Here is a 27,688-nt window from a genome sequence, read left to right as displayed (position 1 = left end):
TAAAGGATCATTTTATTGGATCATTTACTTTTATAAACTGATATATTTTTTCAATCAACATTTCTAGATTATTCTTTTCTTGTCATTTTTTTCATGTGCAACCCCTCTGGCAATCCATTGTATGGTCGGAGTTTCACAATGCGTTTTTGGGTGTTTCAAGGGTAGAAAAAAACATGCAACATTCTGGGTTGTAAACCCTGGAGGTTTGCATTCTATGCATTGTGAAAAACCTCCTGTGATGCAGCTGCCCCCCCAGAACCCCCCTTTTACTTACCTGAACCCGGTCTTTCCAGCGCTGGGGATGATCACACCAGCTCCAGCCAGTTTCTCTGGTCTTGATTGGATAGATTGATAGCAGTGCTGCCATTGGCTCCAGCAGGACACGGGAGAGTGCCCGCATGAGTGCCCCAAGAGAGAGTGGCTCTCCAATGGGGCACTCAAGAAGAGGAGGAGTCAGGAGGGCATAGAATGTTGTGCCCCCCCCTCCCCAAGCCCCTTTTAAATACTTACCTGAGCCCAATCTCAATCGCACGATGCCCAAGATCAGCAGCTCTTTCCGCTCTTTCCCTCCCCACAGAACAGAGAGGCAGGAAGCACTGGTCCCTGCTTCTGTCAATCAAATTCGGTGACAAGGGGGCGGGGCCAAGCCACACTGTGTGTGTCTTTGGACACAGGCAGCACAGCTCAATATTAAAGGGGTTGTAAAGCCTGAATGAGTGTCCAAATTTGGTGGCTTCAAATGGGGGCACGAGTCAGGAGTGCTGGGGGGGGATTCCAGAAGGAGAGGATCAGGGCTGTTCTGTGCAAAATCATTGCACAGAACAGGTACAGTAGGTATATCATGGTTATTAAAAAAAAAAGTTTAGAATCCCTTTAACACGTGAGAAATAACTAACATGAGTATTTGCAGGCATGGGAAGTACGTCATAAAGTCATAGAGCTTTCTAAGCCTGGAAATCTATATGATTGTAAGCTTCCCTATTTTTATTGATTTTTACGCTAATGGTGGCCATACATGCTTCAGAAAATGATTGATTTATTTTCTGATCCTCTCCTGATAGGAATAATCGATCCATAGTTGACAACCCATTCAATCTATATGCCCTACACAGAGAAGTGGATTTAAATAATTAGGATATGATTGTAACTTGTAATCATAAGTTAGCGATCGCCTCTCTCTTCCTGCCCATGCAATCTCATAATGTGATCATAAGCAAAGTATTTCAGAGCTGCCAATCGATTCAAAACAATCATTTTCCACCCTGGCCAAAGGACTCCATTTGATCGAATCTGATCTAAATCAGGTCAACATAGATTGAAAGGGAAGATCTGGCTTTTCAGTTGTTTGTGGATTTGATTGTTTTAACTGAATTGCACATCGATCAGATAATAAAATCAAAGTGTGTGTGGCCACCATACAGTATGTGTTCGATGATCCAGAGCCTCTCCAATCCTCTGGAACTCTCTACCCCAGTCAGTCAGACTATCTCTTAAGCCGCGTACACACGATCGGATTGTTGGCCAACAAAGTGTCAGATTTTTTTCCGAAGGGCATGTGCCAGGAACTTGTCTTGCATACAAACGGCACACAATTGTCGGCCAACAAACACGAACGTAATGACGTACTACAAGGAATTTCAGCTCTTGAGCGCCACCCTTTGGGCACCTTCTGCTAATGTCGTGCATTAATTCTGCACATGCATGTTTGTACTTTTGACTTTTGTGTGATGGACTGGTGTACAGACGATAGGAAAATCTGACAACAGACCGTTGTCTGCCGGAAATTTACTGGCCTGCCATCCAACATTTGTTGGCGGAAAGTTGGACAACAATTGTCTGTTGGAGCGTACTAACGGTCAGATTTTAGGCAAACAGTCTGTCATCACACAATTCCTGGACGAAAATCCGATCGTGTGTACGAGGCTTTACTTTGTCAACTTTCAGACGATCCCTCAAAACGTTTCTCTTCTGAGAAGTCTATCCAGCCCCCACCTAACAACTGCACATTTATTGTCTTCATCAGCCCATCCCCCACAGTTATTACCTCTCTTATCTCTTGGCCCTCCCCCTTAGATTGTAAGCTCCAAGGAGCAGGGCCCTCTGATTCCTCCTGTATTGAATTGTATGGTAACTGTACTATCAGCCCTTATGTTGTAAAGCGCTGTGTAAACTGCCGGCGCTATAAATCCTGTATAATAATAATAATTGCATTGTATATAGTGCCACTTTGATTCAGATGCCATGGAAGTTTCCAGTTAGATCAGGATACGGTGGAAGACTTTTTGTTTCAACTTAATTGTAATGTGAATGGTGTGCTCGAAAATAGGTTAATTTTTTTTTATTATTATTTTGATGTAGCAATTTCTCTGTATTTCTAAAGTTCTGCTAATGCAATAAAATGCAATTCTGAAAAAAACGATGATAAAAAGTGACGGGGTGTATGTGTGACATTGGAGTCTGGCAGACTGATAATTGGGCTTCCCATGGAAATAAATGGACACACTAGTGACTCAGGGGCCAGCCGATAGAACCACATCAGTTGTCCGCGGACCAGATATACGTCATTCCTGGAAAGTTGTCAGATGCAGAAGATATGTCATGACCTGTAGTTCTTCAAAAGAGCTGAGTCAGCACCTGCCAATGAGGTATATATGTATCTATGCAGTGGGGTCCCCACCACACAGGAGGAAAGTGGGGGCCAGCCCAAAACCTAGGGCCCCGGACATTGGACAGCAGAGAACAGCGTTGGCTGCTGGGAGAAGGAGGAACGAAGTAAGTATTGACACTTATCACCCCAACCTTACAAGCATTTGTCTGCTCATTTGGCTGAGGTGGGGATAAGTAAATGTGTGTGTAGGATCCAATGCAGTGGAATCTTCTGTGCACTGCATGGGTTAAATGGCCATTTGGTAAGGGAGGGGTACGAATAAGTACAAATATCTACCTTATTCCTTGGTCAACCAGCATACCTCCCAATATTATGAGATGGGAATGAGGGACACCTACCAGCAAACGTATGTAGGCATGGGACACGCCCCCTGCCACACCCCCTTAAAGGTGAATTAATCCAAGAAAAAGCTTAATTAAATCCAGAAGGGCTTTTTTTATCCATACTGTTCCTTTATATTGGCTTCTAAAATGTACAAATGCAGCAATTTAGAATTTGGATGAAAGGTTTAGCACTGGGAAACACTTTTTGAAAGATAAAAAGTGCATTTTATATACAGCTATATGGATCAGACCAAAATGAGGGACAAATGAGGGGGAAAGAGGGTCAGAGGGACATTGCTCCAAATCAGGGACAGTCCCTCGAAATCAGGGACAGTTGGGAGCTATGAACCAGACTTCCTCTTCTTTCCCAGGAAGCCCCCACCCAGGCTGGTTGCAGCTTTCTGACAATATCATGTACAATGCAAGGCCAGCAATCCTGCATTGTAGAGAAGGATGGTGAGGACCCGTCCACAACCCACTATATTAGACAGCTGAGAAGAATGCCAACTGCCAGGGGGGCAAATAATAAGTTATTTGCGCTTATTCCTCCCCTCATCCTCGCCAAAGAGAGGTTAAAGCGGCTCTTCTGTCATTTTTTCATCTTTCCATCTATTAAATCTTCTGCCCTTGTTATTTTAACTTTGGATAGTAAAATTTTCTTTTTCTGCCAGTAAATACCTTATACAGTCCACTTCCTGTTTCTTGTCTGGTCATTAGCCTAGGCTTATCACATCATGCACAGCTCTCTCTTTTTCACTCTTTTGAGAGTTTGCAAGGAAGGGAGGGGGGATGAGTCATAAGAGGACCAAGGAAAGCTGCAGGGCTGCAGAGCTGGAGGTGTGCCTCTGCGTGTCTGTGTAAATCTAGAAGTGAACAGGCAACAGCTTCAGCTGCCCACAGTTAAAATGGCTGCAGCCAGACTTAGTGGAGGGAGATTTCTGCAGCATATTTGGCAAGTACAGAATCACAGTATATATAAAATAATATGCAAAGTGGTTGGAGGGAAGCTCCGGAATGGCCAAGATGTTTTTATTACAAATTATGTGAGCAGACTGCAGTTCCTCTTTAACCCATGATGTCAGAGAGGGGGGAGGGCACTGCATGGATACATTTAAAAAGCAGCCCGTAATTAGGGTTTAATCTGCTATTATAGGGTGCTTTTCTTTAAAAAATTACAAAAAGTATGGGGCAGATAATGTATTGGTGAGAAAAACCCCAGTGGCATTAGGGTTGGTTCACACCAAATGCAGTCCAGTACGTTTTTATTCTGCATCAAAAACGTATGGGCAGCAGTTAACAAGGATTCCAATGGCCATAGTTCACACCAGTGCATTGCGTTTCCGTGCAGTCAGCAAAAGTAGAACCTGTTGCATTTTTTCTGTGTGGAATGCATCTGGAATGCAGCAAAACACATAAAAAATGCACCGGAATGCACTTGTCCCCAACTGAGATCAAGAAAAAAAAGAGAGGAAAAAACACAATGTAACGTATCATAAAAAAAACGCATAAAAAAAACATGCATGCAGAAATGCATTTGGAATGCAGAAATTGTGGTGTGAACCGGTCTTCAAAACAGAACAGAAGGCATTTTATAAAAGATTGTGAGCAGCATGCAATGTCTCTACAATAAAATACACTGATCTGCCTGTCTGCTCGCAGTCTTCATGCACAGCTCAGCTTACATCTCTGGCATGGTCCCTGCATTCCAAGATTACTGCGCAGGAGTTATGTCATCCCCAATGGCCAATGATAATTCCTGAAGACCAGCACCTGGGAAGAAGATGCCAACACCAGCTGGGGACTCAGACCATTAGAAAGGAGGTAAGTACAGGGCTTTTAGTTCCACTTTAAGTGACCCTTGTTGGCCCATTCACAGTGGAAGTGAGTTATGTTCTGTACAGTGTATGCCCCTGGCATGCGTTGTGTAGGGGCCATGCGTTGCATTGCCACAAAGCATCACACTGTTTGCTTCTTTTTTTAAACTTTATAAAATTGTCACAAAATGACCTTTCAATCAAATCTATGCACATCCGTGCATTGCAATACAGAGGAGCGTGTCTCAACCAGCTGCATAAAAATGCATCCCGTCCTACTTTTTTCAGTGCACACCAATGCAGGGCTTTTAGTATGGACTGAAACAGAAGGACATAAGCAAACTGCACTGGGAATGAGCCCTAAATCCTGATCCACATAACCAGCAGAGGTACCAAGTGTGGGTTCTTTGTAGTATAATGTGCTAATAGCTTTCCCTCTTTCATATACCAGACTCAGGGGACTCAAATGAGAAGTGGGGTTCCCCAAAAGTGTCAGGAGCACCCAAAAAACTATACTGGGATCTGAAGCCCGCAGGTGAAGGACTCAGCTCAGCACTCTTCATCTGCCTGTGAAGTGTATGCTGTGCATGGAATGACCCTGCTGAGCTGTGATCTGATGCTGAGCTGTCTATGGACTGACCCAGTTGAGCTGTGCATGGACTGACCCTGCTGAGCTGTGCATGGACTGACCCTGCTGAGCTGTGCATGGACTGACCCTGCTGAGCTGTGCATGGACTGACCCTGCTGAGCTGTGCATGGACTGACCCTGCTGAGCTGTGCATGGACTGACCCTGCTGAGCTGTCTATGGACTGACCCTGCTGAGCTGTGCATGGACTGACCCTGCTGAGCTGTGCATGGACTGACCCTGCTGAGCTGTGCATGGACTGACCCTGCTGAGCTGTCTATGGACTGACCCTGCTGAGCTGTACATGGACTGACCCTGCTGAGCTGTGCATGGACTGACCCTGCTGAGCTGAGCTCTCTATGGACTGACCCTGCTGAGCTCTCTATGGACTGACCCTGCTGAGCTGTGCATGGACTGAACCTGCTGAGCTGAGCTCTCTATGGACTGAGCCTGCTGAGCTCTCTATGGACTGAGCCTGCTGAGCTCTCTATGGACTGACCCTGCTGAGCTCTCTATGGACTGACCCTGCTGAGCTGTGCATGGACTGACCCTGCTGAGCTGTGCATGGACTGACCCTGCTGAGCTGTGCATGGACTGACCCTGCTGAGCTGTCTATGGACTGACCCTGCTGAGCTGTGTATGGACTGACCCTGCTGAGCTGTCTATGGACTGACCCTGCTGAGCTGTGTATGGACTGACCCTGCTGAGCTCTCTATGGACTGACCCTGCTGAGCTGTGCATGGACTGACCCTGCTGAGCTGTGTATGGACTGACCCTGCTGAGCTCTCTATGGACTGACCCTGCTGAACTGAGCTCTCTATGGACTGACCCTGCTGAGCTCTCTATGGACTGACCCTGCTGAGCTCTCTATGGACTGACCCTGCTGAGCTCTCTATGGACTGACCCTGCTGAGCTCTCTATGGACTGACCCTGCTGAGCTGAGCTCTCTATGGACTGACCCTGCTTAGCTGTGATCTGGTGCTGGGCTGTCTATGGACTGAGCTGTGATCTGATGCTGAGCTCTCTATGGACTGACCCTGCTGAGCTGTGATCTGATGCTGGGCTCTCTATGGACTGAGCTGTGATCTGATGCTGAGCTCTCTATGGACTGACCCTGCTTAGCTGTGATCTGGTGCTGGGCTGTCTATGGACTGAGCTGTGATCTGATGCTGAGCTCTCTATGGACTGACCCTGCTTAGCTGTGATCTGGTGCTGGGCTGTCTATGGACTGAGCTGTGATCTGATCTCTCCCCGCACTGTGTAGCAGCACCATGCACAGCGCTGTGTATAAGGGGCGGAGTCGGGGGCGTGTCCGGGACAGTAGTGCCTGCTCTATACCTTGGCTGCTCCTGTTCAGGAGGTCAGTTGGAAGAAGTGCAGCCTGTGGATTGGGGACTTAGAGAATTGTCGGGACTGTCCGGGGTGCTCGCAGCCGCCCGCCCTCCGCCTCCTGTTGCTTGTACCATGGGCTGGGATTTTGTGTGCTTGCTGCTTCTTGCAGGTCAGCTTGGATCTTCCTTTATCCTTCTTATTACTGAGCATCCTCCTTCTATATTGTGTGATCCGATGTTTGCTTCTCTGTGCGGAGAAGTTTTCCAGGCTGCTGCGATGTAGCAGTATATGTGTGTGTTGTAGGACGTCCTATACATTGTCCGGGTGATCCAGAGGGACGTCCGGCCACGTCTTCTATTATCATACAATTGTCTCGGCACACGTGTTTGATAACAGTCCAGGGAAATATTGTGATGATTGTAGTGGGGTTGTGACATTGCACGGATCGCACTGTCTGGGCGGACACTGCTTGTGTACACATCTCTGTAATGATTAGCATGGTGCAGGTGCTGGGGGAGAGGTTGTTTCACATCAGGCCACCGCTTGTGGCACTACAAGTCACAGCGTGTCTTTACCACTCAGACTGGAGGTGCTGGGACTTGTAGTTCCCAAGAAAGGTCTTGTAGTGCATGTGATGAATGCAGTACTACTACCAGTATTCTCGTACAAGGGTCATGCTATGGTCACATTATACAAGGGTCATGCGTTATGGTCTGACATGGACACTTGCACAGGGGTCATGGTCAGGTTTGGATACATTGTACTGGCAGGTGACCAATCAGAGGAGCGGATGGTACACGTGGCTAACCGATGCCAGGGCAGACAGCTTCTCTGTGCCAGGGTGCTGCCAGGGGCTCAGACCTGGGTCTATGTCATTTGCATGTTATAACGATTTCACATTATGTGCCAGGGAAAGCTCTGAATTCACTATCTCAGCATCGGTGCCTGCAGAGAACTGACATGACTAGAGCCTTGTTCTTCGGCCAAGGGGGGCTTAGTGATGGGATCACCTCTGCTTCTTAGAAATGTGTTGATAAGAAGAGGGGGTACTAGTGTTGGGATCACTACTCTTAGAAAGGACTTGATAAGAAGAGATGGTACTAGTGATGGGATCGATTCTCCTTCTTAGAAATAAATTGATAAGAAGAGGGGGTACTGGTGGTGGGATCACTTTTTTTGCTTAGAAATATATTGTTCTGAAGAGGGGGTACCAGTGGTGGGATCACTTCTCCTGTTAAGAAATATATTGTTCTGAAGAGGGGGTACCAGTGGTGGGATCGCTTCTCCTGTTTAGAAATATATTGTTCTGAAGAGGGGGTACCAGTGGTGGGATCGCTTCTCCTGTTTAGAAATATATTGTTCTGAAGAGGGGGTACCAGTGGTGGGATCGCTTCTCCTGTTTAGAAATATATTGTTCTGAAGAGGGGGTACCAGTGGTGGGATCACTTCTCCTGCTTAAAAATATATTGTTCTGAAGAGGGGGTACCAGTGGTGGGATCACTTCTCCTGCTTAAAAATATATTGTTCTGAAGAGGGGGTACCAGTGGTGGGATCACTTCTCCTGTTTATAAATATATTGTTATAAAGAGGGGGTACTAGTGTTGGGATCACTTCTCTTAGAAAGGACTTGATAAGAAGAGATGGTACTAGTGGCGGGATCGATTCTCCTTCTTAGAAATAAATTGATAAGAAGAGGGGGTACCAGTGGTGGGATCACTTCTCCTGTTTAGAAATATATTGTTATGAAGAGGGGGCACTTGTGGTGGGATCACTTCCCTTAGAAATTAATTGATAAGAAGAGGGGGTAATAGTGGTGGGATCACTTCATCTTCTTAATTGGTATGAAGAGGATGTATTGGTGGGGGGTTACTTCTGATTCTTAGAAATAAATTCATAAGAATGCAGATGAATAAAAATCAATTGTAACACAGAGATCATTCTTTTAGTTATTTTAAAAACCAGTGGATTGCTTAGAAAATAAGAATGTAAATTATAACTTGCGTCTAGGGTGACTTTAGAATAGAGTTGAGCCATGCATCGCATGTGTTGTGTTTTGGCAAGATGCGTTTTCCTTTTTATTTCAATAAAAATCACATTTTGCCAAAATGCACAAGTGTGGTTCCATCATAAATGATACCTATCAAGGGGCGCTCAGTAAACACTGACTTAGGGAGTAAGTACTTCTTGATTGTCTCAATACAGTTGAGAAATATTGAACTAGAGTTGCCTTTCTTAACCTTTTTACCCCAGAGGAACCCTTCAAATTTTTAGGTTTTGGGGAACCCCTTAGAAAACCAAGTCATTGGTGATCAGTGGGAGAAATGCAGCTTACACTGGTGGTCAGTTAGAAGAATGTCCTCCTTTCAGTGTGGGGCAGAATTCCCTTTCAGACAGCGACCATTGGTGGCATGTCAAGCTTTGCCAAGTGGTTTTGGCTCCAAAACTAAGCAGGCACCATCAGATTGGAAGTCAATCAGCCACTGCCAAAAGAACTCCTAGAAAACCTCTGGAGCAACCCTAGGCTTCCACTGAACCCTGGTTGAGAATAGCTTGAATAGAGTCTGAAGTATACGTTTCAGCAAAGCTCATTTTTGTTTGTTTGCTTTGATCAATGAATGTGATATTTATAGGATGCTCATGATTACGTTTGATGTTTGCAACAATTGTTAGCTTGTGTGTTGGTGTGTGTGTTTTTCATATAGTGTCGCTGTGAATCTTTGAACTGATGCAGTCTTAACTTAACTTATTTTAGTAGTGATTATGGCTTTCATCTGACAGAATGCCTCTAGTAGCTAGCTAACAGGTCAGTGGACAATCTAGTTCTTTTATTTTTTTTTCTTGCTGTGTCAGTTTTGTGCCTTTGAACGGTTGCCGTGGCACTGAATGAAAACTTTGCTGAAACCTTAGACATGTCTTTGTAGAGGATAGTAGAAAATGAGTGCCTTAAGTTGTTGTTACGGTTACAAGACTAGAGATAAGAGAGCCTGAGACAACACAGATTGCCTCTACTATCCCCAGGAGTTGACCTTCAAGAACAGACACTAGCAGAGGGTGTGAATATGTTTAGGAAAGTTCTTCAGTGACAAATTGGAAAAGTGCTACAATTCTTTATATTAGGGCTGCCACACAATGGCAGGTTTTCCACTAACAATGATAGGTAGTGACAAGTCCACCAAGGACTGAATAGCGCAGTGGAATCCACCCATCCCAGGCACAAACTTTGGATAACTTTTTAATGCTTGACTGCTGTTTGGTGTCAATGCTAGTGTTATTCTGTTGTCAAATCCAGAGGCAATAACGTTTTTCCCTTTCCTTAGGAAGTTGACGTACCCTAGGCTTTCCCAAATTTTATACCACAGAGGAACCCTTAAAACCATTTTTAGGTCTCAAGGACCCCCGTAAAAAATGAATTCATTAGTGATCAGTGGGAAGAATGCCCTCCCCTTGGTGGTGGTCTGAATGCCAACCCTACAGCCCGCTAAAAAGATCACTTGTATCATGATTCTGGCTCTGCCGAATAGCATTGGGCTATACAAGCACCACCAGGTTGGAGACCAATCAGCCACTGGAACCCCTTGCAATCTCTGAAGGAACTTCAGGGTTCCATGGAACGCTGGTTGATAATGGCTGATGTACCCTTCAGCCAATTTTGCTGAGGCTGAGAGCATTTAGTATAGTTTTTCTGACTTAATACTGACAAAGGTTATTGTGTTTTGAAGAGGAAAATTATCCACCAAGAATTAGAATTACCAATAGTGACTGTTGTTGGTTTGTTGACTTCGTTATTAGTCCAATGCATTTCAACCAACTGATCCACACATAACAGGGATAAAGTGCAAGTGTGGTGCCCATGTCAATGTTCGGAATGTGTAGGTATTTGGCACACCGAAGAGATATAACAGAGCTTTTCAGGCTGTGCAGGGAGTACGTGCCAGATGCAAGAAGTAAGCAGGTGTTTGTTGCCAGTGGATCTGTTGTGATGAAAAACTAAATTGTATTAGTGTAGTATTTGGAAGTATGTTTTATTTTCAGTTTTTGACTTAAGGTATAAGCAGCTCAAAAAATGAAAGAGTAACAACATCTTATCCATGATGGCAGACATACAGGTCTCAGCGGTGACATCAATCACACAGACTTTGAAAACTATCCAGGTCACTATGGTATATGAGGCACCAGCACCACTCCCTTGTTATAACTTACACGTGCAAGCTTCAGAACTCTGTAAACTGTGATGCCTTGAAGATGACCAAATTGTGCCTGCTCATCCTGCATCCCTATATTCAGGGAACGCTAATTTCTTAGTATATCTCCTACTAGTACATTTAAGATTTTTGTGGTTTTGATTGTGACTGCAAAAGACTACAACCATTATATGACATCACCTGCCAATCATCATAAGAGAATAAACGTTCTCAGATAGATGGATTTTTCGGAGCTGGGCTACAAGCAGCACCAGGGCGTCTTCTCAGCTCCATGCTTCCACTTGTGAGCTCCTACAGTTCCACCAAGCATTAATGTGCCGATCTTCTTCTTAAATGCTATCAGTCCATGTACATACGCGTGTTATGACTATCTATAGTTTACATGCATTCTATATAAAGTGTAAACCCTAACAAAGAACTTCTCATTTGCTCCATTTTGCTCTGTTAAAAATTCAATTGAAAGCATTTTGTTATATCTGTTCAAAATTGCCTGTTGATCATGTCAGAAATTTAGAGCTGTCCTTTGTCTTGTGCACAATTTTTGTATTGCTGTCTCAAGGAGAGTAACTATCCTTCCCAGTTCTTACCTTGATACTATAGAATGATTAGCTTTTATGTTGTGAAGATGGGAGAGTCATGCTAACTACACATGGCTCAATTTTGATTCCCCCATGGCAGAATTGATGGAGACATCTCAGAAGCCAGTTATTGTATTCAATCGCAAGAACCATCGGCTACCTGAATACCCGAACAGTGACTGCATCTGATAGGATGTATTCACTGTTCGGATGACAATTTTGCACCCACAGAGTCACCCACAGTTCCTATTTTGGCCAGTTCTGCAAGAGTTGGCCGATATTTGAGTAATGTATGGTCAGCTTAAGCTTAAAAGAGATGTATGGGTTTTTTGTTTTTTTTGGATCATACTTACCTCGGTGGGTGCAGCATCGGTCTGATGCTGCATCTTTCCCCCAGCATCTCTAACACTGAGAATTGAGCGATCAAACACTGCTGATCCCTCATTTCTCACAGCTCCCTGAGCAGAGAGCTGGGGACTGTCAGCAGCTCTCTGCTCTAACCCCCCCCCCCCTCCTCACTGGAGTGGTGGGCTGTAGAGGGGGTGGGAACAGCCAGCTCAGGCTCTCGGTGGCTCGCCGGGTGTCGGTCCAGGCATGTGAGCAGATCCTGACTCCAATGTCGTGATCTTGCCCGAGCCTGGACCCGCTCTGTGACATCAGCCAACAGCAGGCTTCAGCCTGCTGTCTGCTGAAAACGGGTCACAGGAATGCAGAATGAACTGCAATCCTGTTATCCGCTGGAGAAGTACAGCCAAACGAGCATTGGCCGTACTTCTCCTTTAAGTGGGTTTAAGACGTTTGACAAGAGCGAACCAGACAAGGCTCAATCCACAGCACATTTCTGGCAGATCAACCGGTATTCTTCTGTTCATGCACAATCTTTAAAAGGATAACACATTGAGAAATGTGCATGTATTGCAGAGATGTACTGCATATGTTTTTTTTTATATTGCACTGACATACACTTAATTGATCCTGACCTCTTTCTGTCCTTTTGGCTCATAATCTAAAATGTAAAATAAGGTCATGAAAGAGTTAAACTGCCCTCCATCCCCCTATATGTGTGACTTTGATAACAATGCCTTCTATAGAGCCTGTCACCACAAGAGAGTTTACGCAATGTTAGAAGGTGTCTTTACCATTTCCCATTTCCTTTGTGGTGCCCAAGTTAATAAAGATGTAAAACACAAGTTAAATCCTGTGTAGATGACCAGCTAATGGAGGCTTCAAAGAGTTATAATGGCTGCTGAGCTGCCGTTTGCTTGTTATAATCTTTGGAAAGCAAATATGGATAGGAATTTACAAGCAACCTCTGCACATTTTTCAAAGTCTAGACCGAAAATCCACATACCTGGTGCTCATTCAGGTAATGTTTATTTGTTGCACACATGGATTAAATACGTACCAAGATGGCTTGTCTTTAGGACTTCAGATTTTTTTTTTTCCTTCCTGTGCGTAATGAAGGTAGTAATGGTAAACAGGAACCACATGACAAGTCAGCAATTGCTCAAATACAGATGTTTAATAATGTGGTTTATTAAACGTATATTGCGGTGGTGTAGTTGGTTGTGATGGTTTAGACAGAGTCTGCCCATAGATGGGAAGATCTACCTGCAATATCGATGTACCAGGCTATCACTTTTGGCCAAGCTTCAATCAAGGTTGAGCCCAGATACAGTGAAAGGACGCATTGGTTACAATGATTTGTAGCTTTTTGAAAGATTTCACTGAGTAATAAAGAGTACTGATGCTTAGCTTGCTTGTTATGACAAACAGACCACAAACAGACCACTAACTCCAAAGCTGGGTGGTGCCGACAGGGCTACTCAAGGTTTGAACTTTGGATGATTCATGTCGAAATTCAAACTGTATGTCCAGCTTTACTTTTTGCTCCTCTGAGCACGTAGTAGAGTCTTATTGGGGTTGATTTACTAAAGGAAAATAGACTGCTCACTTTGCAAGTGCAGTTGCACTCTACAAGGCCATTTGCTCCAGAGCTTGGTATATGAGGGAAGCTCTGCAGACTTCTATCATCCAATCATGTACAAGCAAAATGCATTTTGTTCTATATATTTTGCTTGCATATGATTGGTTATTCTTTGCAAAGTGAAGATTCATCTCTTTTACTAAGCTCTGGAACTAAAGCTCTTGCAGAGTGCACAGTTTATTTGCCATCAGTAAATCTACCTCACTGGTTTCTAGATGAAGGATATCCAGATACTTTTTTTTTTTTTTTTTTTTGAGATTTACACAACTGCATTCAGTGTTTTTTTTTTATCTGACGCCTGACTGCCTTTTAAATTCTGGTGCCTTAACTGTTATAAATACCTTCATTGGAAATCTTCATAGCTCACTAATGACCTGTTTGTAAGCAAATAGAAGGTAAAAAATGTTCCATAATGTCTAATAATGAAACAGGTGTACTTCTGTCAAGTTTTATTATAGCTATGGGCTACTTCTGTCTTTAACAGTTAGAAAGCCACAGTATACCTTCCCTATTTAGTCTTTTTTTTCATTACTAATATCCATTCTTTTGTGTCATTTTTTTAAGCTACTTCTCTACAATGATTCACCAACTTTTTTTATTAAAGAATTCCAGGCATGGGATATTTGTACATAGCTACATTGATCTGGCTTATACCAATGTAAACTATGTATATACCATACCTAACCAATGTCCCCAGAAGCTAGAAATCACACACCAGTAGTCTCCACTTGTTTTCGGGTCCTGTGCTGAATTGCCAGCCAGGAGGTTGGTCACTCAGCACGGGCGTTATTTAAAGAACGCTTTGCATTATCTGAATGAAGGCAAAGTGTTCTCTGATTGGACGAGGTAGATAAAGTGGCATCACTGTCCCTCCTCTCCGCCTCATTCAGTCAGGGAAAGCTTTGCGTTTATTCATTATCTGAATAGCGCCCATGCTGAGCAGCCAACCTTCTGTGTTCAGAATCCATCAGTCCGACCGCTCAGCACAGGACCCAGAAACAAGTGGAGATCAATAGAGTAGCAGTGTCCACTTTAGTGATTTCCAGCTTCCAGGGGCATTGGCCAGATATGATATATACATAGTCCAAGGTGGAAAAAAATAACTATGTAAAATATACTATGCCAAGTATTCTTCTTGAACAGCTCTTTGAAATACCAATTAAGTGTTGAATGCTGTTGAAGTGTATTTCCCCTATGTGGAAATCATACCCCTTATGTAATAAAAGGGAAAGGTCCTCCTCATTCAGTTTCTAGGTTTTCTTGACGTAGAGTACTGGAATGATATTTTAATTTCAGCAGCACTTAGTGGCTGTCTATGGGAACAACTGTACTCTATTGTTGGATTCTGGTCCAACAAGTAGTATAAGAAAACATGGTACTAATGGTTTCCTACTAGTCCTCTACCACCAAGTAGTATAAGAAAACATGGGATTAATGGTTTCTTACTGGTACTCTACCACCAAGTAGTATAAGAAAACATGGGACTAATGGTTTCCTACTGGTCCTCTACAACCAAGTAGTATAAAAAAAACATGGGGCTAATGGTTTCTTACTGGTCCTCTACCACCAAATAGTATAAGAAAACATGGGGCTAATGGTTTCCTACTAGTCCTCTACCACCAAGTAGTATAAGAAAACATGAGACTAATGGTTTCTTACTGGTCCTCTACCACCAAGTAGCATAAGAGAACATGAGGCTAATGATGTCTTACTGGTCCTTTACCACCAAGTAGTATAAGAAAACATGAAGCTAATGGTTTCTTACCGGTCCTCTAGCATGTAGTAGCAGTATCATTTACAAGGTGACACCTCCCCTCCCTGGAGTCAGACAGCTCCTCACCAAATACGTCTGCATTTGAGTATGGTTTTGGTTATGGTCTATTTGAAGGTGGCTCCTTCTAAATCCTTGTGCTCATCCTTCCTGTTTATGGTTGTAGGCTGATCTGGTAGCACTGTATAGAGTAATAGAGCCCTGACTACTGTTTAGGCAGTATTACTTTCTGTACTTAATAATATTAAAATGTTTGGTTTTTTTCATATCTGTTCAGCTTTAACTGTACCTTGATAAAATGCCCATGACTGTTGTACCTAAGGCAATTTAAATTGTATTCTATTATAATGGACTAAATAATTCTTCTGTGTTCACACCTTTATGGGTAGTGCTGCCTTCCCAGACAACGGTGAAAAAGACCTGCTGCTTTCCAGACACTCCTTCCCTCCCGTCTCAGCAGGAACTGATTATTTGCATATCCCTGTTATTTTTGTATAGAAGCTGATTGCATGATTTCTGTTGTCTAATGCAGATTGCAGGTGTGTATTTATGGAAGTATTTTGACAGCAAGTAAGACAAGTGACTTGATTTATAGTTTTCTTGTAATCACAGGCAGTGCTGGTGTAGACGGTTACTTCTACTTCATTGGTATTTCTGGAATCACGACCCTTGTTAAGTGCACGAATCATGATCTTTGGGTCAAAAACGTCTCTTTTATGTTTAATACCACAAGTGAGTTGTGCAGTTCAATCTCTCGGATGCTATTATGGGTGGTAATTGAGTAGTAATTGAGTATCGGTTTAATGGTATAATTTGACTTTAGGGGAGCTGGCCTCAGCCTGAAACCACTAAGCATCTCTTTTGTGCAATCAAGAGAGGTTTAAGTGGACAGTAAATGTAATTGGTCCTTGAAATCTCTTAGTTATTAGAAGAGCATGTACTGACCATATACCTGTACTAACATTTTATGTGTGTGCCTTGTCTGTGTTCCAACAATGTGTGCAATATGGAATTTATCCAGGGGAAGGTAATGAGGTATTATAATTGGAAGCTAGAAGGCTGTACATGTAGGCTATGGATGTTAATTAATGAACATACTTGGAACATATAGGAAAGCTCTAAATGATATAAATGTACAAGGGCATAACATGTCAAAGATTTATGAAAAATTGGATGCTATGACATAAAATCGTTATTGTGTGAAAAGATTTTTACCTACACAGGAAAAACTTCACTAAGGCTGCTAACATGCCAGCTTTAAAATAAAAGATGGCATGGTATTGATGGTTTGGTGCATCAGCTTGCAAAAAAGAGGTTTAAAATATCTACATGGGTTAAGGTATAGTAAGTATGAATGCAGTGTGTGCAGCATACATGCAAGGAGAAACCCAGAGAGCAGAAGTGTACCAGCTACCCAACTATACAGAAAGAAACTATACCCTTTGGGATTCATAAAGTATTCTAAATCTGAAGTAGAGAAAGCTCTGTGCAAGCTGCAGTTTAATTAGGGTTGCCACCTTTCCTTCAAGCCAAACCCGAACACTTTAGCAGCCTGGGACACCTTTGGGTGCCCCAAGGAGAGTAGTAATGTGGTGCGCATAGCGTGCCGCAGTGAACAGCAATTTTGGCCAATTTGCTATTGACATCATCACCCTGCCCCCCAATGATGCCAAACCTACCCCCAGACAGCTGCCAGCAGCTCCCGGATGGCAACAGATTTGTGTGTAACTAGCTCAGTTGCGAACTATCGCTTGTGAAATGTCTACCATTGCCTGTATCTGTCTGACCCTTTTGACAATAAAGATGACATTGGGATAATTTGGAGTTCCAGTGTGCGACCAATTCCTTGTCTTGTTCTTCTTCCACGGTGGTGAGCCGAGGTCTGCACCTGTGATCCATCTTGCACCTGATTTTGCCTGGAGCGGTGTGCTTCTCTTTGTCCTTTGCTAACTAGCTCGGTTACTTGAGGAGCCACAGCCCAGTCTGAACAAGTGTCCGTCTGAAACCTGGACACATGATTCAAAACCCAAACTGTCCAGGTGAATCCTGGACAGGTGGCAACCCTAAGTTCAATCCTAGTTGAAGCTTAGGCTGGCCATACATAGATCAGTTATTTTCAATCATTTAGTGCAGTGGTCGCCAACCTTTGAGACCTCACAGACCGATAAATTCACAATTTTGAACCCCGCAGACCACTAACATGAATTTTAAATGCTACATACACAATGCTCCGGCTCTCTGCATCCCCAACCACCCCTCCCCCACACTCTGCATTACACCTCTGCCTTACACAGATTCATCATTGGATCTCACCTTCCTATCCAGCCAAGTGCTCGAGCTCCATGCTCCCTCCCACAGTCTGTGATCAGCGCTGCCATTGGAAGACCCTCCTTCTTCACCTCCTGCTTTCTGCACTACTCCCAGCGCCTCCCTCTGAGTTCACAAGAGCCGGAACTACAGAGGAGGTATCAGGTATCAATGCGTGTTGACAATATTGACAACTACAATGCTGATTTGTGGCAGAACCCCTGGGGACCACCAACATTTTCTCGTAGACCATCAGTGGTCTGTGGACCACAGTTCACAGATCTTTTTCATACAGGGTGTGCAAGATAGGTAGAAGGAGGGGAGGCAACATTTTTAAGAGTAGTTAGAGTTAGCCTTTTCTTCCACTTGAAATGTTTTTCCTCCATGTTTTTGCAAAGCACAGGTTCTCTAACCTTCACCTGTGTGTTCCAGCAATGTAAACATCTTGCAATTATTTCACGTGTCGCTCCAGGCAACATCAAGACTCTACACTCCACAATCATCTCAAGTGCTGGCTCGGCTCCATCGAAGCAATCATTTGTTTGAACAGGGATGCTGCACACCAAGATAAAAAATAATCTTCCTTTATTAAAATAGCCAGCAGGAGCAAACTCTAATCTGACATGTTTTGTGCTAGGTACAGTCCTTTCTCAAAGAAACCTTCTTGCTTACAATGGATATAATAGTCATAGCACATTTTTTTGAGGCTTCTCCAATTTCTGTACCTTTGGGAACTCTGGGTATCCTTCCACTGCTTATGTCCGCCTTATGTGCTGCATTTATCATTGACGGAGCAGACTTTGTTTTGCAGACTGTATCACTCAAAACAGGATTCTCGTGTTGGTGTTATCAACAGCTAAGATGTAAGTTGCCTAGGGATCAGAGATGGCACAGATTGCCTCATTTTGATGTTAGGAAATATCAGAGATGTGTGGCAAAACCGCAGTATTATTGCCTTTTGAGTGGCAAACATCATTGATTGCAGTTACTGTCAACATTACCCATCTGCACAGAAACTCAGCAGTGCCACAAACCTCATCAGGCACATTTATTTGTCCCTTTATTTTTACACCTTGCATCGTTCCTTTTGGACACATGACAATTTTCAGGAATGTGACTCATTTCCTTAAACTTTATTTTATAGAAAAGACATTAGGAAACAGCATTCATAACATCCTGGATGCTCGTTCCTTGCTTTTGCTGTGTGGTACTGGTACGCATTAGCAGGGAAATGTCTTTCAGTTTGTTTCATTATAAGTCAGTTCTATATGTGCTTATTTACCAAGATCATTTTGGGAGACAGAAAAAAAGTAATTGTTAATCTTTTATTGCAATAATATGTCTGATTGTGCATGACCTTTAAATGATTCAGGACAGATAAATAAATTGCGTTTTAGTTGTAAAATGCTATGTTCTTTTAGCATCCTGTCCTATGTGCAGTCAGCTCTGTATATAGATTTTAACTGATTGTGAAAAGACACTAATTAGTATTACAATCACATTGTTATTTCTGAAATGGACAGATTTTAGTAGTGGCAAGTAGTATTATTCAATTTATTTTTCAAGAGGTCTATCTTGAAATTGGGGTCTAGATAGTTAAAGATACCCACACACCCGGACAAAAAGAGTTGTACAGAACTGACTTACATGCTAGGAGGGAGGAACCCCACCTTGCCAACATCCAAAGTATAGCAAAAAGGGAAAGAAACCAATAGTATCTCAAAAAAGCGGACTTTGTAGGCACAGCATGAGGCGGTTTGTATACAAAGTTTAACAACATTTTATTATATATACTAGGGCTGGGGAAAAAATCGATTTAAATCTTGAATCGAGTTGAGAGGTCAAATCGATTCAAAATTTAAGCAAATAGATTTTTTTAGATTTTTCTTTTCACTGCGCCGGTCCTGAGGAGCTGCGGGCAGGAGTTTTTAGGCAAGGCAGCGGCCTCTGCCTAGTCCGCAAGGCCGGACGCCACGAACTAGGCCAAAGCTGCGGCCTCGCCTAAAAACTCCTGCCCTCAGCTCCTCAGGACCGGCATGGTGTCCAAAAAAAAAAAAAATTTGAATCGTGAATCGAGTTGTTTTTTTTTTAAATCGCAGATTTTTTTCTTTTTTTTTTTTTCCCAGTCCTAATATATACATTAAAAAAGACAATACAGAACACATAAAAAAAAAGGGGAGATTAAAAACACCCTCCGTCTACAGAAAGTTAACAGATACCCAATCCTAATGTATGGAGAAACAGAGCCACATTGTATCAGAGAGTATGTAGAAGTCCAATATTTAAATCCAGGGTTGATGTGGATCACAGGAATCAGGCCACTTGTTGCTCCATACTTTAAACGTCAATGCGTTTCGCAAACTACACTTGCTTCTTCAGGACTGATTGGGTGGGGGCTGATCAACTTTGGATGCAGAGGAGAGAATGGCGTACGACCAGGGCGGATACAGGGGACATCACAGAGAAAGGTGGACGCAGAGAAGGGGGACTACCCCAGGAGGAAGGAAGTGGGGAGGGGAAAGGAGAGAGTCCCCACTACTATCACCAACAAGAGCCAGCCAATATGGTATACGTAGAGCAGGCAAGGAGTATCAAAAATTACCAATAATGTATACACTGCCGTATTGCTTAACAAGCTCTAATCAATGGCGGAGGATGTAGCAAACATGGTTGGCAAGGGAGAAGAGTGTATTAAGAATATGTGGGATCGCATGGTAACAGGCATAAGTATAACCAAATTGTACCAGGGTACATGTTCATTGTACTCTGTATATATTGAAGTAACACCAAAAGACTCCCAAATGCTAATATATAGAGTGGTTTGCATCAAAAGTGTGATTTGCAGAGATATACTGTCATGGGCTTTCCACCCATAATGTAGAGGCACACCCTCACTGGCTCCTGAAACTTACATGAATGACATACATACTACTTTTTGTTTAGGCCCTGTTCACACCTGACACGACACGGTGCAATGCTGCAGTGCTGCCTTTTTTTTCTTTTTTTGCGTTTTTGGAGCCGCACCAATCATTTTGAATGGGCCTACCTGTGCTCCAAAAACGCACCAAAGAATCTCCTGTACCAAATTTTGGCACTGAGCCAGGCGCCTTAGGCATGTTTTTGCTACGATTTTTATGCATTTTGTAGTACGATAATCGTGAGAAAATCACACTGCGTTTGGGGTGCCATTAAGAAATCGTAGGCAGAATCGTTCGATTCTGCTCGCAATTCCAAAACGCTCAGGTAAGAACGGGGCCTTATGGAATAGAATGTGATATTATGCATATCTTCCAAAACACACACACACATCAGTACACACACTTTCTGGGAAGAGATGTAGCACAATGTATGTAGGTAGAGGAGACACACACCACACACAAGGCCAATAATGCATAATTTACCTGTTCAGATCCTAGTCTATGCTTTAAATCAGCGGTTTCCAAACTGTGGCCCGAGGCAAGATGCGGCCCTTTGCTTGTCTCTGTTCGGCCTTATTGCAGTATTCATTCCACTGATACAAAGCACTATTACTCCCACTGACACCAACAATGGGGTACTATTCTTCCAAAGACACCAACAATGTGGAACTATTCATCCCACTGACACCAATGATAGGGCACCAATCCTCCATACTGACGTGAATGATGGGACACTATTCCTTCCCCAGTACCAATGATGGGACATTATTACCCCCATTGATGCCAGGGCATTTTCTACTCACACTGGTTACAGCCTGGCCCCTTTAAAGTCTGCAGGACCGTAAAGTAGCACTTTGGAAAGTTTGAAGACTTATAGGGCGTACACACGGTCGGACTTTGTTCGGACATTCCGACAACAAAATCCTAGGATTTTTTCCGACGGATGTTGGCTCAAACTTGTCTTGCATACACACGGCCACACAAAGTTGTCGGAAAATCCGATCGTTCTGAACGCGGTGACGTAAAACACGTATGTTGGGACTATAAACGGGGCAGTGGCCAATAGCTTTCATCTCTTTATTTATTCTGAGCATGCGTGGCACTTTGTCCGTCGGATTTGTGTACACACGATCGGAATTTCCGACAACGGATTTTGTTGTCGGAAAATTTTATCTCCTGCTCGCCAACTTTGTGTGTGGGAAAATCCGATAGAAAATGTCCGATGGAGCCCACACACGGTCGGAATTTCCGACAACACGCTCCGATCGGACATTTTCCATCAGAAAATCCGACTGTGTGTACGGGGCATTACTCTTCAAGTAAGTGTGATATACTCTTTAATAGCAAAGTTGGGTAGAGGTTGACTCTGCAAGAGGCTTTATGGACCCATGCTCAGCTAAAAACCTCTTGCTGCACCTCTTGATACCCTATAAAACCAAAGTACAGTAATAGCTTCTGTATAACAACAGGCACCATGCCAAAGAATTTTAATCCATTTTATTTTATGATACATACAAAATAGTGCCCACTGAACCTGTTTGATGCAATCAAAACATCTTCAAGTTCCTAAACTCTGGCAATTTTAAAGTTCAAATAGGAGAAATATATAAAACGTTGTAGTGCAAAATCAAACAATGAGAATACGATAAATGTCCCTTAAAGAATGAGTTGTGATTTACATAAACACAGTGACCTTTATTATAATTACAGAAAAAGTAAAAAAAAAAAAAAAACAGTTAACTCATGAGCAGTTTTTTAAAGATCAGCTTCACACACCCTTTTCGTTAAGCATTATTCTACATCTTGATGATACTTAAGACACTAGATAATCCTTGTGTAGGACAACAATGCATAACTATGTAAGGCTAGGAAGAACTTCATAGACAACTTGCAGAAAATAAACAAGAGGTGGGGTATGTGTAGGACGCAGCAGTCAGGGTTTGTTAACTTGAAAGGTGGAAGAATCTGAGAACAAGATGTTCAGGTGTAAAACCGTACAAAGCTCATTATGGTTTTACGGATCAGCCACACTGGCAATGTGCAACCAGCAAAAAAAAAAATAAAAAAAATAAAGAATTCTGGGCTGTGTCTAGTAGAAACATCATACAAGGTGGCATTTAGCTAAGATTAAATGAAGACGTGCTTTGTCCTAGTTTTTAGCCCCATTCACTAGTATATACCTTCATCTCATGACATGTTCATATTGCGCTGTCTGATTATCACGCAAAGGAAACAATTTTCAGCCTTGTCCAAAGAAGTTTACAAAACGGAGCTTGTGTTACTTACATGGTAACTTAACTGCAGCTCATCCTGGAAATTGATTGAAATGGAATTCTGTATGAAGGTTCATGAAAGAGACAGTCAAGAGAAGAACAAAAAGCATCTTCATAAAGCCAGATTAACTGTTGCTGTTGCTCATCTCCGGCAAGGAAGCTTGTGATATGGTGTCAGTTTTATGTAAACAGTTATGCTTTTATTTGACTTATAATGCAAAGTAAAGTGACCTCATATTTACTTTTGTGTACTTCATATGGATATGTCAGTGGTCACGTTAACCCTTGGCTGAAAAAAGTTCATTCTATTACAGTGTTCTTTATTTGATGGTTAGAAAATGACTGCACAGTTGTAAAAACTTCTTCTCTTCTAGGACTTTGCCCAGAAAATGTTCACACCCAAGTGATGGTTAAAAGACATATGGTGGTATTTCACTGGATTCACATATTGCAATTACAAGATTGTCTGAATGTTTACCTAATCCTTGAGCCTCCAGTTAGGGGGCATAATTCTAAGAGTTTACCGGCAGCTTAAACTAGGGGTGCTCAACCCAGGACCCTCTGATGTGGCCCATGACACCAAACCAGGGAAGCGCTTGCCGATGCTCTGGGATGGCAGGCTGGCAAGTCCAAATTGCGATCTATGGGTTGCCGCTCCGCCATCCCAGAGCATCATGAGTGCATGGCGCTGGCAGGGAGGAGACAGGCTACCGCGGTGGGAGAAGGTGCTCCATAAGCTGATGCTTCCTCTGTAGCTCCGGCTCCTGTCCCAGGAAAGTGATACCAAGTGCACGTTGCCTGGGACCTTTCTAGCAGCCTGTAGAGTGATTCCAGCAGAAGCTGGAAGAGGAAAAGGTCAGTGTATTAAACATCACATGCTATGCACTTTTGCAATGGGCATATTAGCACTTAAAAAAAGGTGCTACGTTCACACTGATCCTGCGGGTTAGCTGCACTGAGTCATAGACTTCTATTAACAACTCATCTGGCCCAGAGAAGGGAATGTTTTTTGAGTTAGGGTGGTTTATCCATAGGTATTTTAGCATATTTTCCCAAGTGGGAGTACATGGTGGTTCCTATTGACAGACAACATCACTCTGTACTCATCAATAAACAAAATCTGCCTGGGCACAGGAATATATCTCTAGGAGAGCACAAGGCTTTCTGTGACTGGACAAGGGTAATATAAACATAACAATATACCCTTGTCCAATCACAGAAAGCCTTCGTGCTTTCTTGCTGATCTCTTGTCAGACTAACTTCCTTTCAAAATTTCCATGGACTGAAAATAATTTTGTTCACTTTTGAAGTCAACATAATTTGGGGCATTATTAACGTTCCAGTAATTTATTGAATGTTCCATAGGAAAGGTGCAATTTTGAGCACTGATTTGTGTTCCCAAATTAAACATGGCATATCCCTAGCAGCAGTTTACTCATGTCTGATGTGTGCTTTTCATAGGATTGTTTGGCGATGTGTATCCTATGTATACTGAGACAACATTGTCAGAATACTATAACTCAATCATATAAAAATCATTTACATTGGAGAGTAGAAATTGGGATAAGTCTAGTCTCCTTAAGTTTGGGCTTTGTGCTTATATACCTATTGAAATATAGGTGGTACTTTAGAAGGCAGCTTTGCCCATCAGTGGACAGCTGGGTTGACTGGGGTACTTATGAGGGCTAGCATATTTACATGTGAGTTTGTCAGATAAATATCATCTGCTCTGGGAAGACGCAACTTACAACGCAACTTAAAGTTGCCTCCAGGCAGGCGAATTTGGCTGTGGCCAATCACAGAATAATCAGCTCTGTGGGAGGGAAGGGGTTGCCTGGGTAAACGTGGGAAGTAGCTGTGTAAATTATTTTCTTTTTCCTGAAAAGTTGCTTCAATATAGATGGAGATCCGACTTGGAGGCAACTTCCATTAAAATCTATGGGTACAAGTTGCCTAGAAGTCGCCTTGAAGTAATACAGGAACCTTTTTTGAAGTCAGAGCAACTTCAGTAGTATACATTAAGACAGCTCTCATTCACTTCAATGGAATTTCTTATGTCCAGCAACTTGGGGCAACTTGAGGCCTGACAAGTCGGATCCCAAGTCGTTGTAGTGTGAACCGCCACTCAGGAGTTCAAAATGATGGAAAGTCATAATCAATAACAGAAATGATCTGTTGACACTTCAGTGAAATGGATATGCATTGTAGAACTATGCACCCCATCATGATACCTTAACTTTGAATGCATCAGGAATTCTCAGTTAGATAGGGTTAATAGTAAATGATTTAGATAGCATGAAGTATCGTGGTGGAGCGGACAGTAAAAGCATTGCATGTACTGTACATTATTTGTTCCTGTTCATTATATTTGAAAGGAAGGACATTAAGTGAAACATCTTTGATTAATGAGTCCGTTGAGTCCACCCATAGGTTATGTTTTAGCTGTAGAAGGAAAACTGCTGGGCTGCATCAGCTTTGGGCTTCTTTTATGTATTAGATGCAGCAATGAGACCTCCTAGCTATAATTGTATCCATTTGATAGTTTTGTGCATTCCAGCACCTCTTGTTTCCAAGACAGTGAGAACCCTCATAGTGGGCACAGGTGTACTATACACACCTAGGCATTTAAGTACAGAAATTTCACCTGCAGTGTCCCCGTAAGATGTAAGAAACTGCCAGGTGGTTTAATTTTCCAGCATCTACTAAAAAGGTAAACATCTATTTTGGGTGGAAAGCCTCATTAACTGTTAACGCTCCCACCCCTTGGTCCTATACATGTTTTGCAAGGGGGTTAGCGAATTATTATTTTTCAGTGTCGGATAGGTTGAAGCTTCTTTGAAGATTTTGGGGTCTTCCTAACCTCTTGTCCCTGTGACAAAATTGCAAACAGACACACACCAAAAAAAAAAAAAAAGATGACAGAGGTTCAAGTTTTATTTTAGAACCTATTGTATGTCCAGAAATTTGACTACAACAGAACTTTATGCTGAGTAAACAGAAATACAGTTTAAACCACACAACACCAATCACCTTCACCTAGGGCTCATGCACACTGCAGCTCAAAAAAAAAAAAAACTGGCATTTGAGCTTTTATTTCAGATTGAAGAAGCTTGTACTTTTTGGGCTCCTTTGAATGTTTTTTTATTGAGTTTCTTTGAGCTCCTTTAAGCTCCTTTTGAGCATTAGCGTTTTTTTTCCCACAAACCCTCCCCTCAGCTAATTTTTCCTATTTTGTTGTTTGTGTTCCCAAGCTTCTTTGAGCTTTTTCATGCTTTTTCTCATTTTCGCATGTTTAAAGCTCCTATTTAAAATGCAAGTTTGTTGAGGGGGGGGGGTTCTGCCTGTAAGAGAATATGCCTGTAAAAGCCTAAATAAGCCATAGTGTGCATGGACACTTTGGCTAACATGGAGGGGAGTTTCCAGGCAGAAAAAATGGGAGTTTAAAAAAGCTCAAAAGCCTGTTGGAGGCGCTTCTTTGAGATGCAGTGTGCATGAGCCCTTATGGCTCTTTTTCCTAAAAATACCACTTCTGAGTTCCAGTGTATATAAATAAATAGACTGCGCTGAGAAAAACACAAGTTCAACTGACCTCCCACTTTGAAATACAAAGGAAAAAAAATCCTAAACTAAAGTATTTTTGCACATGTGCAGGTCATTCTCTCATAGAACACCGATTTTAGATGTGAGTTTGAAGGGCTTTGTCATTTGGGATAGAATTACACAATAAGAATACCAAGAGTTTATTCTATGTAAGGCTGTAAATTTATTGCTGGCTTAGAACACCTGTTGAGTGTGACATTTTTAATAATCTGCAATTTTACACTGTCTAAATGTGTGTACGTTTTCATTTTCTTGTTCTTGTCTGCGTGTTTCCAAAATATGATTTATAGTCGGCAAAGTTAGAAATTAATACCTGTAGTGTTGTTTCCTATCAAGATAATTACCATAGCTTAGTTTGTACGTTTAATTAAACAATGGTATCCTTGGAGTTATTATTTGCTGAATAAAGTAAAGCCTAGTACACACCACTAGTTTTTCTCGTTCACCCTGCAGGTTGAACAAAAAAACCCCCGACAGCTCAGGTCGGAGCCGCTGTACTAACAATCCGATGTTAGTAGACCGATCTCCCCTGCTGTGCTTTTGTGTTCTGACGGGGGTGCCCCCCCCTGCCAGAACACTCCGGTCAGCGCTCTCAGCCGTTGGCTGAGAGCGCTGATCCGTAGCCAGTCTGCACACCTTTTTTGCTCATGAGCCTTCGACAGAAGACAGGTGAACTTCTGTCGGACGGGCAGCCATACACATGGGCCGAATTTCCGGTTCAATAGAAACATTCTGCCCACGTGTACTAGGCTTAACTGTCTTAAAAAAAAAAAGCTTCTAGCAGGTATAAACTGTAGGTATGCCTATACACCAGGATCTCCTCTTGTTTCTGATATGCCAGAATATCAGCCCATTTTGAATAGGCAAAGCTCTGACACTTCTGGATAGTGTCAAAGCTTGTCCACTTGTCCACTGCCTCCTGCCAACCCCCCCATCACTATGTGAAGGCTGCCCTATTATCCAAAAGATATGTTGTGGCGTGTCGAAGCTTTGTCAATTCAGAACTTCTCATTCGGATATCAGGGGCAGGAGTATCTGCTGCATATATCTGTAGACAGTTCTAGGTGCCTAAACTTTATACCTGGTAGCAGACAGAGTAAGGGCCTGTATTGACAGGCTTTAGACTTGTGTTGATGGCATCAGTTCAACATCAATTTGCATTCCCACAGACTTGCATTGGAATGCAAAATCCATCTGAAGCAAAGAAAAGCCCATCAACTATGTTTCAACCTCTCTCGTATCTTTTCATTTTCCCATCTGCCAGAGTATTTCTCATTGATTTCTATGGA

At 42.7% G+C, this 27,688-nt stretch overlaps 1 protein-coding gene across 1 annotated transcript in view; it reads left to right on the top strand.

Annotated features, from left to right (window-relative positions):
• Positions 1–6,768: 6,768 nt before the first annotated feature.
• The window catches only part of KIT (KIT proto-oncogene, receptor tyrosine kinase), a 66,282-nt gene continuing 45,362 nt past the window's right edge, over positions 6,769–27,688 (top strand). The window contains exon 1 of the mRNA XM_073608436.1: positions 6,769–6,932. Within this exon, the coding sequence (XP_073464537.1) occupies positions 6,896–6,932 (37 nt within the window). The 5' untranslated portion in view covers positions 6,769–6,895. The remainder of the gene's footprint in view (positions 6,933–27,688) is intronic.

The sequence above is a fragment of the Aquarana catesbeiana genome, linkage group LG01, assembly GCF_042186555.1.
Source record: "Aquarana catesbeiana isolate 2022-GZ linkage group LG01, ASM4218655v1, whole genome shotgun sequence".
NCBI classification, from domain to species: Eukaryota; Metazoa; Chordata; class Amphibia; order Anura; family Ranidae; genus Aquarana; species Aquarana catesbeiana.
Note: the sequence above shows the minus strand (reverse complement) of the source record. Positions and strands in the feature narration are given on the sequence as shown.